The following is a 13,346-nucleotide window of genomic DNA, read 5'->3' as shown; positions in this document are numbered from 1 at the left end:
TTCATCGTGATCTCTCTCTGGCTTCCAGCACAAATCCTCTGACTCTAGACAAAGGTGGGCTAGTCCTGGCTCCCAACACTCCAGCCCGAACATTCCTCTGCTGGGCAAAGCTCAAGTATGCCTCAACTACTCAGCCCTTCCTGGCCATTCCTACCCATGCAGATTTTGTCCTTCTTTAGCACTATTTATTATATTTTAAGAAACAAACCAAGTCTAGGGCACACACTGAATACCTTGCCAAACAACACTGCATTTTTTTATTTCACAAACTCCATGCCCTTATGTGACAAGCTAACCAAGGCCAGGACCACTTCTTGTATAATCCCTGCTATTTCTGTGGGCAACCACTCACAACGCTATCCACTTAGTAGCTATTAAACAATCTGTTATTACTTTGAAACTGGGCTTCAAATGCATCTTCATTTTGACCTAGAGATGGCCATTCATCTTTGTCATCAGAAACATCAGGAAGTGTAGGAGCCTGAAACATATTCATGATGAAACCTTAAAAGAATAGAAAGAATAATGGTAAACATGGCTGCAAAAGAGCTTTCATTAATTTGTCGTCAGATGCTACACATTCAAACAAAAGGCCTTACATACCTAATGCTTCTTTTGTGTGCACGGTGGGTGACGGCTGCACTTTGGATGGCGTTGCCTGAACCAGTCCCAGTGATGTGTTAGGAGTTGTGTGAAAAGAACTTGCGTTAACAACCTTCTGTGTTTCACACCCTATTAAAGAAATGGGGACAAAATGCAGCATCAGTAGAGAAATCAGAATAGTTTAGAAGGCACAATTTAAGAAACTTATTATACTTATTATACATTTTTATTATTCTTGATAATCCTCACTAAGGACTTCCATTACTATAATGCTTCCATATCTTTCATTTTTCTCTTTATAATAGTCCCAAGAGGTAGGTAAGGCAAGAAGTATCCGTTTACAGAAAAGTAAATAAAAGCTCAAAGAGATTAAGTGGCTTGATCTACGATCATATCAAATTAGCAGACTGGTCATAAATAGCCCTCTTTGCTCCACTATACCCCAGAAGTAGTTAATAGTGACATTGTATATCTTAGGATTGGCTTTCCATCTCCCTCAGCCGGGCCCAAACCATGGCGTACACGGCTCTGCCCTTGCTGCTCCCTCCACCTGAGCCAGGTTTCCAAGGGCTGCGTGGGCCCCTTCCCCCGTCAGGTCTCTACCCAGATATCACCTTCTTTGTAAGGGTCTTTCCCAGTTGCCCCTGAGATTTCAACCCCTGCCCAACCCCCCCAGCCACACTTCCCCCCTCTTCGTGGGTGGGGATTTCTGTCCTTTCTGTTCACGACTGCATCTCTCACTACCTAGAACAGTGCCTGGCTTCTACTAGAGCTCAGTTAGGTCCTGGTTAAATGTAGGTGTCACTGCTTTTTTCAAGTAGCTCTGCTCCCACTAAACTGTCATTGGAAAGGATGGCACAGTACATGAAGGAGTGGGGGGAATGAAGACCCAATCCAGGTGTCTTATTTTATTTATAAAACTTACTTTTATGCAAATACCTCTAACAAAGTAGCACCAAACGGAAGTATAACACTCCTAATTAAACTTTTAATCACCTTTCCGTCTTCACAACATATTAAAGATGACTCTGGTTTTAGATTAAAATCTGCTGAGAAATTTAATAGGAAGGTTTTCACAAATCAAGTTTCCAAAGGATTCCAACTAAGATGTGACTGTCAAGTGAATTTCTACCTTTATTTGAAATGGTCTGGGGTTTAACTAACCCCTGCCTTCTAAGAACGGGAAAGCTGACACCCAGGTTCATTAAGGCCTGAAGCCTTCATGAACTGCAGCCACCAAACAGACCCTTGAGCGACCTGGACGAGTCTGGGCAAACAGCTTAGACAGCAAGGTATTATATCAATAGTTAAACATTACCTTCTTTTATCTCTGCTCCACTCTGTGGCTTGAATTCATGAGTACTTTTATTCATACACCTGGAAGAGAAAACTCTTGAGACACAATCACTCTCAAGAAAGAACAGTAAAAAATGTCAGCAATTACGAGCCTGTTGTTAAAACACAGATGGGACTGCCTAGGTCTACAGTGTAAGTGAATAAGATGTTTTATGTTTTCTTTCATTTCCTTTCGAGGACAATAATTCTTACAGATAAAGGCCAGGTATTCACGTTTGCGTGACATAGTGATTCTGTACTTTAACACCCGATAATCATTCATACACGAGGTTCGAACGATCCCATTTATTACACAGGCTAAAGGGCTAACCCCCAGCTCCGGGCCTGCCGTCTGGCACCACTCTCCTGCGCTGTGACGTGGGGAAGCGCTGGCGCCTTCGCCACAGGGGCCACCTCTCTCGTGATGGGCAGGTAGCCACAGTGCATTGTCCTCTAGACTTCAGCAGTTATCAAGAGGGGAAAAAATGGTATGTGAGACACTTACATCACAGTTTATTTTAAGTATAGTCGTGATAGTGGACCTCATCTGTCTGTTTAATATTGCTTCCCTTAATGGACCCTGTGAGGGTATAAAGTAAAAAGTGCAAAGCACTTTTAATCTTACAAATCCCCATTAAACTGTCATAAAAACGTGAGTTTTATAGAGATACCAGAGAAAGGTGCCCTTTCTCTGTCGTGGTCAGCCGTCTAGGCCACTGAGAGCGTGAGGAGGGTACTTTCAGTCCCTTGCCTAGGCTAAGGTCAGGGTCAGTCTGAAAGGCTTCTGAATGATCATTAGGTTAAAGGTTTTCATAATTTTATAAGGTTCAGCTGGACACGCTGAACTGTGTCTCCGGGGGCCTGCCATTGCTGCTGTTGTGACCATCTTATTGTTGTGTAAATTAACTACTAAGAACTAATGAAGTCACAGCCCCACACAACAGTCCTCTTTTTACATACATGGTTTGATACAGGACACAGGTCTGAATTATTGTCCTAATGTGGCTGAAAAAGCATGATCACTTTAAATCTTATTTCCAGGAGAAATCATTGGTGAAAGTTAACCTTGGACATTGAGGAGAACCAGTACTTAAGAACCATCATCTGTGCCAAGGGGTTTGGCCCAAGGGGAGGGTGTGAGTTACATTGTAGCTTTTATCTTTTCCAATAGATCAATAAAATTTTTCTGTTTAAAAAAGAGAGAGCACCAAAGCGACTGAAGAGGAAAATATAAACAAGCGATGCGACCATAATTGTAATTTCTGTAATCTAGGAAAATCCCTCAAAATTGGAGGAAAAACCTCCACAGCAGTGTATAGACATATTTTGGCATATTGTGTAGCAGATATTAATCCCAAACTGCTCCCAGTGGAAAGACAGAAGGAATATGAGAAGAATATATGTCAAGGAACTATCTGGATTGTAATGAACCCCTACATATGTTCAGTCAAAGCCAGTAAGCAAAGGCAATTTCAGTTTAACAGCTGTATATTCTTCAGTTACAAAAAGACTGTTAAGTTTCAGTGTATCGAAAAATTATAATTCAAGAGGGAAGTATGAAGTAAAACAAATACTCTAAAAGAAACAATAGGTGAGGCTGAAGATTTGGGGCTAATGTTTTGGTAACTTGTTTCTTCCACTACATGCCCATCTAAAAATTATTTTGAAAAACAAGACTCATCCATCATTTACACATTGCTCTTGATATTGCAGGTCACGTAAAGAAGCCGTCAGACACCATTCACATCACTATCATCTCTAGGGCTACCTTTGGCTTACCTGGCATCTTTGCTGGCCACCGTAAACATGGCATCTGTCACTGGCTGGGCTGCCAAAGGAACCTGGGGAGCTACACTCTGGGTGACGGCTGGGGACACCAAAGCAGCGGTGACAGCATTTGCCATAAGTGGAACAACAGATGCCTCTTCGGGTGTCTCTCCTGCATTCTTTGAGGTCTGCTGATGGACAGCTGGAAGACTCGGAGCTCTCAGTTCCTGCGGGGAGCCTGTGTGTGGCCCCATACGTGCTGGGCTGACCTTTCATGGTAAGCAAACAAACAAAAACAAAGCCATGAGGTCCAGACTGCTAATTAGGTATTACAGCTTTTCAAAGAATGGCACCTGTCTTCTTCAGTAGATTCCTTTCCTCCTGAGCCAGCTCCTTACCCCTCCAGGTATTCTGAAATGAACAGTCAGCAACAAAGGTCACTCTATGCGGTGGATGCTTCCGTAGCTTCTTAACCACACACTCAACTGGCAGCTCATACTTCTAACCACTAAAATACCAGCCCCAGGGCTTCCTTGGTGGCACAGTGGTTAAGAATCCACCTGCCAGTGCAGGGGATGCGGGTTTGAGCTGTGGTCCGGGAGGATCCCACATGCCGCGGAGCAACTAAGCCCGCGTGCCACAACTACTGAAGCCTGCGCACCTAGAGCTCGCGTGCCACAACTACTGAAGCCTGCACAACTAGAGCCTATGCTCTGCAACAAGAGAAGCCACTGCAATGAGAAGCCCACGAAGCCCTCGCACTGCAGCGAAGAGTAGTCCCCGCTTGCCGCAACTAGAGAAAGCACGGGCGCAGCATCAAAGACCCAGTGCAGACAAAAATAAATAAATAAAATTTTAAAAAATTTAAAAAAAATTTTAAAAATAAAATAAAATAAAATACCAGCCCTGAGCATTCATTAGTATTTAAGAACTGGCACATTTCTCCTTACTTAATTTTGGGAAAAGACTAACAGTCAATGTTACCAAATGCTCATAATGGTGTTCCTGCTATTAAAATACCCTTAGTAACCATCTTCCCTTTAATGAGTAGGAAACATGAGTATAAACTGCACTGACTGCCACAAAAGCATGGCGCACAGTGGGAAGGACACGGGCCCTTAACATGAAGTCTTTGCTTTTCTACTCACATGTACTTAGACTGTACATGTACACTCCTATGTTACCAAGTTAAAAGACAAAGAGCAGGATTTCCCTGGGGGTCCAGTAGTAAAGAATCTACCTTGCAAGCAGGGGATGTGGGTTCGATCCCTGGTCAGGGAACTAAGATCCCACATGCTGCGGGGCAACTAAGCCCGCGCCACAGCTACTGAGCTTGCACACCTCAACTAGAGCCCGCGTGCCACAAACTAGAGCCCAGGCGCCCTGGAGCTTGCGAGCCGCAACTAGAGAGGAGAAAAACCAGCACACCACAACTAGGGAGAAGCCCATGCGCCACAAGGAAAGATCCCGTGTGCCGCGACTAAGACCCAACGCAGCCCAAAATAAATAAAATAAATAATAAATAAATCTTAAAAAAAAAGAGTTAATTTATCACCATAGAAAAGTATTCTCACAAATTGTTAAGAAAAGCACCAAGGGCTTCCCTGGTGGCGCAGTGGTTGAGAGTCCACTTGCCGATGCAGGGGATGTGGGTTCGTGCCCTAGTCTGGGAAGATCCCACATGCTGCAGAGCGGCTGGGCCCGTGAGCCATGGCCGCTGAGCCTGCGCGTCCGGAGCCTGTGCTCCGCAACGGGAGAGGCCACAACAGTGAGAGGCCCGCGAACCGCAAAAAAAAAAAAAAAAGAAAAGCACCAAATATCTAGGGCAAGAATAGTTATTTCACAGACAAATGGACAAAATATAAAAAGTTTACTCTCACTAGTCATCAAAAAAGATAATTAAAAATGACCTATAACATTTTCTCACCTACCAAATTAGTAAAGATTAAAAATAAACACAATATCCATTTCTGAAGAAATACATAAAAAAAATAATAATCAGACTTTCTCCACCAGATATCAAAACATACAACAATGCTATAGTAAACACACAATATGGAATGATCAAGAAGAAACCTATTGACTAAAACAAAGAGACAGCTATTTTAGAAATGGATCTTATACCTTAAAAATTTAGTATGTGATAAGATATTTTAAACCAATAGGGAAAGGCTGAGCTGGTAAATAAATGATTTAGGGACAAATGGAGATCCATTTGGCAAATATATCCTTATACCACTCATATACAGAAATAAGTTCATAAACAGGCTTCTGGTTAAAGACAGTGGCTTAAACACATGCTTTATCATCCACGTCCTCCCGAAACCTCACCAAAATGACAGTAAAGGAATCCTAACACCTAAAACAGCAGCTGGAGGCGGCTGATCTCCAGAGAAGTTCAGAAATTTGAACACATCTCAGGATGGACGTGAAGGTGGAGCTGAAAACAGGAATGTGGCCACAGTAAGCCTGTAGAAAAAACAGGTCCTGAGACCCATTCTTGCAGGTGTGCACTGGCTTCTCAACACAAACTAAAGAAATCATTATATTTGAATTTTCATTAAATAATAGTCATTGTACACCCCCCCAAAATCAGAAAAAGGATTATATATGCTAATAATTAAGTATATAAGTATGTGCCTACACACACACACGCGCGCGCGCACACACACACACACACACACACTACACGTTCTGTCCTGTAACTTCCTTTCTCATTCTACATTTTGAAGATCTTTCCGGGTTGGTGCTGAGAAGCCCAGCGTTATTCTGATTCTTGGCTCTTTTAAGTGTGACCTCTTCGTCACTGTAAGTGTGTTGGATTGCCTTTCCCCCCATTGTTGGGGGGAAAATAATTCAGAAAGCTAGTAACTAAATTAACATCAGAATTAACTCTAAAAATAGAGCACACAGAGAACAAATAGAAACAGAAATCCCTGTACTGGGCATGGGAAGCATCGGCAAGGAGCACACACACCTCAGACCTCCCCTGGGAAGAGGGCAGGTTCTCATGCGATGTCTCCACCACTTGGTGCAACTTCTTATGAAGCTCATCCATTTTCTGTTTTAATAGTTGTTCTTCAAAAGCGTTTGCTTCTTTCCTTTTCATATAATGCCTGTCTTCATTAACTTTAGGAAAGAGAAAATATGGTTTGCATGTGAAATTTAAATTCAGGTCATCAGAGGAATCCATGCAAAATCAGTAAAAGGTCATTTTTAAGACGGCAAAGTTTTTACTAGTCTTTTCCATGTGTATTAGATTATGAGAACTGAAATATGTACTACTTTTCAGTTATAATTTTTACCTTCCTGTAGCATAGTTATTTTTAAGTTCAGGGCATGTAAGTTATAAAAATTTACAAGATGAGCAACAAAAATATTTGGTAATAGCACGGTATGATACTAAGCACCGCTTGTAGAACAATCACGACTGTGCAAATCACTTGAAAATGGAACAGTTTTTAAAAGATTTAAACCTCTAGGTGCTTTCTAAGAAGGAATAAGAGTAAAGTGCACCGAATGGTCAGTGTCTCAAGTACACTGCTCTTGGTCCCATTTCCAGTAACTGGTTAACATAACCACATCACGTACAAATCTAACCATCCAGCTCAGACTTTAGCATCTGTGCAAGGCACAAAAGAGTCCTCCACGAGCGTCAACTGACTGTCCTCTCAGTTGTCAACCAAAAGAGAAATAATGAATGAACAAAAAGTGGCCTACAGGGCTTCCCTGGTGGCACAGTGGTTGAGAGTCCGCCTGCCGATGCAGGGGACACGGGTTCGTGCCCCGGTCCGGGAAGATCCCACATGCCGCGGAGCGGCTGGGCCCGTGAGCCATGGCCTCTGAGCCTGCGCGTCCGGAGCCTGTGCTCCGCAGCGGGACAGGCCACAACAGCGAGAGGCCCGTGTACAGCAAAAAAAAAAAAAATAAAAAATAAAAATAAAAAAAAAAGTGGCCTACAGAGTGGGCACAGCACAAATACTTAGATGGTGTAAAAGCCCTGAGTAGGACAGAGGTTCATTTTCCTGAGGTCCACATTGTTACAGCAAAGCCAAGTGCCAACAATGGTGTTAACATTCAGTTTTCCCTGGGGAACAAAGCTTGATCCACTGTACAGCACAGCCATGAATAACATGGCACTTTCATCAGAGGACTCCTGAATGTCTTATTTACAGTAGTTGCAGATCTTGAAAAATCTCAACTCCAGTTCCTAACCTAATCCTTTCACAGTCCAAATAACAGACCCAGAGGTTTAAAATAGCTAGATAAAGAAGTTCAAATCCGTACAGATATTATTTGAAAGGTTAAAAATATCTACTTCGGGGCTTCCCTGGTGGCGCAGTGGTTGAGAGTCCGCCTGCCGATGCAGGGGACGCGGGTTCGTGCCCTGATCCGGGAGGATCCCACATGCCACGGAGTGGCTGGGCCCGTGAGCCATGGCTGCTGAGCCTGCGCGTCCGGAGCCTGTGCTCCACAACGGGATAGGCCACAACGGTGAGAGGCCCGCATACCGCAAAAAAAAAAAAAAAAACTACTACTTCACTAAAAGCTAAGGCAACACTGGTGTGGATATCTATCTCCTTTATTGCTGTTTCAACCCCGAGTTTTGCTGTCAAAAGACACGAATTTAGCCTTTGGACAAATGTGGTTGCTACACTAGTATTAAAGATTTTTAGGCTCCTGACAGAATGAGCTAGAGACATTTTTCTTGCAGATTCTTTCAGTATAGTCAATTATCTGCTAAAATGTAATTACTCAGAGATGAGAATTATATTAAGTGACCTAAGATAGCTCAGACTGTAAGACTGCAAGTACCCCATTGTTCATGCTTTCTCCGTTGATTGTATTTCTGGGCTCTCAGCTCTTCAAAGGAAAACTCTGACTCTCCACGAATAAGCTTCTCCTTGCAATACATGACAACCTGCTGCACATCAGCTTTGGCTGCCACAGGTGGGTGTGCAGAATATCCTGATTTAGAAATCATGATCACCCTTGGTTCCCTAAAATGGGGAAAATACATTATTTACAACAGTGTACTGAAGCAGCTCTTGAAGGAAACTAAGTAATAGATGAATGCACTGATTGTACTTGCATATTCGACTCTTTATCACAAGCTGAAGATGTTACTCCAGAAAGCTCTGAACCCTAGAAAGACAGAAAAGAAACACAAGCACTCACTTATCTGGAAAGAATCTATCATCTAAATTACTTCACAAAACAATATGAAAACACTTGAGGGGGGTCTCTGAATCATCGAGTAGATTTGTATATGTTCTTTCAAGTTACAATTAATATCTGAAGCCTAGGTTTGCATTATTACTTTTATGATAACTTTTGCAACTAGAGTCCGATAAGAAAGCGATTTTAAAATATCTGCTTGGTAGTCGAGAAGGGCACTTACTTCCCTTTGATACATAGTCCAGGAGCTGAGCCACAGCACCTATGCGTAATGAGTTTAACATTCCAAATAGCTACATTAAAAAAAAAATCATTAAAATTTTCTTCTGGTACTGTTCTATGTTGAGGAGTCTCTAATGCTAGCATTCATTCACTAGACAAGTATTTACTGAACATCTCATACGTGTCATGTCCTGGGCTAGGTCCTGGGAAGTGACTGTAAACAAGACCCAACTCTGCTGCCTAGAAACTTACAGTCGGGACAACAGGAAGCAATGAGACTGGCAAACATGAGTAGGATGTAAATTGGGATCATCTTGAGTATCTGTCGAAGTTGGAAATTCATATTCTACATCAGGAATGTGCTACATTAATAAAACCTGCACATGTGTACTACGAACAGAGGCATTTCCATGGGATTTAGCTTAAAGGAGGTCCTTAGCAAACTTTGAAAGAGCAACAGTACTATGAAGAGGAAAGATGCTGGGAAGCAAGAAAAGAGCGTTTTCACATGCTAATAAGCCATCAGGGCAGAAGAGCCACCTCGCCCCACTGCAATGTCAGGGAAAGGTGAAGTTATTTATTGGTTGGTGGCAGAAATGGACAGACATCATCTGATGGCTTCTGTTGTTTCACTGAAATAGTATTTTTGCCAGTTCCTGAGGAAGGGGTTGGAGGTAGTCAGGTCCCAAGTTTGAGGAGAGTAAAAAGAAGTGTAAAATCATCATAATTTGGTATTAGAGAGTAAAATGGGAAACATAAGTGATATGTAAAACATAAAAAGTGAACTGGGAAATTGGAAGCATAATTGCTGGGGAGTAGTAAAGCCCTGGCTGAGGTTATAGTTCGAAGCCAGGAGTGTTTTAGGTGGGCTCAGGTGCCTCCACGTGGGTGTGACCCACGGTAGGGAATCCTGGGCCTGTGCAAGGGAGCCCCGCAGAACAAAGGAGGAGAGGCTGCTGGGAGGAGGCGAAGACAGGAGGTCGTGGAGCAGGGTTCCCTAGGTCAGACAATGCAGGAAGTTATGATCAGTGAGTTATTTTAAATTTAATATTTGAGGTGAGCCGTGGTGGATGATCACAGGCCCGGAAAGGTGCCACAGGCACAGGTGGCTGACATGGAGGTTAGAGTCTTGGGAGACAAGGTCAAAGAAATGAAATGCCCAAGGAAGGCAGTTGGATGACCGTTCCATGCCCTTCCCAGTTCCCACACGAACTACAATCATTATTATTACCTGATTCTTAGAAATGCAGGCTGAGTTATTTCCTGGATTGGATTTTAATGTTACCAGTTGGTTTAAAATCTGAGCATTATTCAGAGGTTCTGAGGTTCTTGCTATGAGGGGAAAAAGATGAAATAAAAAGAAATAAGGGTAAAACCATATTAAATAAAATTATTACAAATACATTCCCTTGATCTTTCAATAAGTAGCATTAAAAAATAAACTCATTTACACTCTCTCAGAAAATGCAACTAAAATACTTTATAAATAAGAGAAATATGGTAGAGATAGCTTTCTAATCAATTCAAAATGCCCAAGAAAGTCCCTGAAAGACATGTAAACTCTAGTTATTTTAAACAATAGGATAGTCAATGCTTAATGCTAGAATGTAATCTATTATTTCTAAAAAAAAAAAAAAAAAAACTACATTTCTTTAAAAGTTGCATTAAACACATTTGATTCAATTCAAAACAGATTCACTTCAGAGTAGGTATTGTCCTCTATGTGGGGCAATTTTTATTTTTAAAAAATCCTAAAAGTACAATGAAATCACCAAGCTTGTGTGTGTGTGTTGGAGGGGGGTTTCTTTTAAAGTGCTATGACAGAGCCCCTGCTCTGCTATTTATCAGGCATTATTATTATCATAGCACCGCCCCTGTTACCTAAGATAATATAATCAAGAAATAGTGGATGGATTTGTTTTTTAAGGAAAACAAAAAAAAAAGTAGTGAAAATCAGACTAAATTACCAACGTCTTGGACATTTTAGAAAGCATTATTTACCTTGAGTTGGCAAATGGGTTTCGGTGAGGCGTGTCTGAAACAACCTAAAAGACAGCAATAAAGGCATCAGTATAGATTATAATTTATAGTTCAATATATATTATATTAAAGTGAAAACTAGGGACTTTCCTGGTGGTACAGTGGTTAAGAATCTGCCTATCAATGCAGGGGACATGGGTTCGAGCCCTGGTACGGGAAGATCCCACATGCCGCGGAGCAACTAAGCCCGTGCGCCACAACTACTGAGCCCACATGCCACAACTACTGAAGCTCGTGCACCTACAGCCTGTGTTCCACAACAAGAGAAGCCACCGCAATGAAGAGTAGCCCCTGCTCGCCGCAACTAGAGAAAGCCTGCGCACAGCAATGAAGACCCAAAGCAGCCAAAAATAAATAATTAATTAATTTAAAAAAAAAAGTGAAAACTAAACATGATAGACAGCTTACTATAAGCTAGTAAAGACTGAGGTTAAGAGAGAATGTAAAGCTGAATTTTAGAGTTGCTTCAAAATTAAAAAAAAAAAAATTCTGGGATTGTCTTCATACCCAATACACTTAATATTAGAAAAATTCCTCTTTTTGCCTCGTTTATATTAGTATTTCTTAAATTCATATAACAAACATTCTGAGGGTATCAAGTATGTACATGTTACATACAACATGGGGTGTTTGAACTTTCTATTTTAGGCATTCTCTACATCTGGAACATATGAAAAGTATAATGGTTTGAAGAAAGATGTTAAAGTACAAAACTATTTTAAAAAGCAGATATATTACTGTTCATGCTGTGAGGACTTCTTAAACATGTCATTTCATGCATCTTTGCATGTTAATCAACCTATCAAGTAATATGCAACCTCCAAGCTCGACATTTTTGGGTGATATGAAGAGACTGAGAGATGTACAACCAAATGCAGACAAATGCCAATGTTGTTTGACTCAATTCAAACAAACCAATGGTTTAAAAAAAAGGCAAAAAACAAAAACATTTTACATAATGAAGAATAGCTGAAAATTAGATGATATTAAGGAATTACTATTCATTTTGTTAGGTATGAAAATGATGTAAGGTTCTGTAAGAAATCACCTTTTTGAGATGTTTATGGAAGTGTTTAGGGTAAAATATTTTGCTGTTTTGGATCTGCTTTAAATCCTTCAGCACAGGGACTTCCCTGGTGGCACAGTGGTTAGCAGGTGATGCAGGTTCGAGCCCTGGTCCGGGAAGATTCCACATGACACGGAGCAACTAAGCCCATGCGCCACAACTACTGAGCCTGCACTCTAGAGCCTGAGTGCCTAGAGCCTATGTTCCGCAACAAGAGAAGCCACCGCAATGAGAAGCCTGCACACGGCAACAAATAAAAAGCCGGCGTGCAGCAACAAAGACCCAACACAGCCAAAAGTATATAAATAAATAAATTAATTAAAAAAAAATCCTTCAGCACAGCGTGATCAAATATTAATAATAATTAAAAGCAAGTGATAAATAAATGCAGGTTCATTATATTAACTTTTCTTTTTTTAACACATACTTGAAAATTCTCATAATAAAGTTTAAAAAGAGCATGCGCACTGGAGCAAAGTTGAAAACAATGAGTGTATTAAGAGCCAGCAAGGGGTGCAGAGAGACAAGCTGTCTCTATGCTGCTAGACAGAGACAGCAGAAACCTGTACCACCTTTTGAGAAGGGAATTTGGTTACATGTACCACAAGCCTGAACACTCTTCATACACCCTTTGACTCCACAGTTTCCATTCTGAGAATCTATCAGAAGGAACTAGATAATAATAGGAAATACATTAGGAAATACTTTTATGATGAAGAAAAAAGACCTTGACACAGGGCTGCATATGTACATAAAAAACGCCTGCAATCCTACTACAAGCGGAGAAAAAAATGTGAATTAAAATTGATGGGTTTCTTCTGCTTCTTTAGTTTTCTGTATTAGGGTATATATAAATAACACCCTAAATGAGGTGTATTTAATCACTGAAAAAGTCAAAAATTGTGAAAAACAAAGTTATTCATTAAAATATTCATTATGTTGTTATTTATAAAAATCAAAATGTTGGAAACAACTTTAATGTTCCATTGGAGAACAATTAAATTATGACATAGCTCTGCAACAGACTTCACAACCACTTTATAAGTAGTATAAAAGTGCATAATTTCTTAAGAGCAGTATAAAGCTCAGTACATACAATCAGACATACAGTACGGTCTACCGTAAAAATACACAG

General features: G+C 41.0%; 1 protein-coding gene across 1 annotated transcript in view; it reads right to left on the bottom strand.

Annotated features, from left to right (window-relative positions):
- The window catches only part of BUB1 (BUB1 mitotic checkpoint serine/threonine kinase), a gene marked incomplete at both ends in the record, with an annotated part of 41,462 nt that overhangs the window by 23,471 nt on the left and 4,645 nt on the right, over positions 1 to 13,346 (bottom strand). The window contains 9 exons of the mRNA XM_082851479.1: positions 394 to 504; positions 604 to 732; positions 1,922 to 1,980; positions 3,718 to 3,974; positions 6,683 to 6,834; positions 8,521 to 8,701; positions 8,794 to 8,850; positions 10,337 to 10,437; positions 11,107 to 11,150. Of these exons, the coding sequence (XP_082707605.1) occupies positions 394 to 504; positions 604 to 732; positions 1,922 to 1,980; positions 3,718 to 3,974; positions 6,683 to 6,834; positions 8,521 to 8,701; positions 8,794 to 8,850; positions 10,337 to 10,437; positions 11,107 to 11,150 (1,091 nt within the window). The remainder of the gene's footprint in view (positions 1 to 393; positions 505 to 603; positions 733 to 1,921; positions 1,981 to 3,717; positions 3,975 to 6,682; positions 6,835 to 8,520; positions 8,702 to 8,793; positions 8,851 to 10,336; positions 10,438 to 11,106; positions 11,151 to 13,346) is intronic.

The sequence above is a fragment of the Leucopleurus acutus genome, assembly GCF_964270905.1.
Source record: "Leucopleurus acutus genome assembly, chromosome: 12".
Classification (NCBI taxonomy): domain Eukaryota; kingdom Metazoa; phylum Chordata; class Mammalia; order Artiodactyla; family Delphinidae; genus Leucopleurus; species Leucopleurus acutus.
Note: the sequence above shows the minus strand (reverse complement) of the source record. Positions and strands in the feature narration are given on the sequence as shown.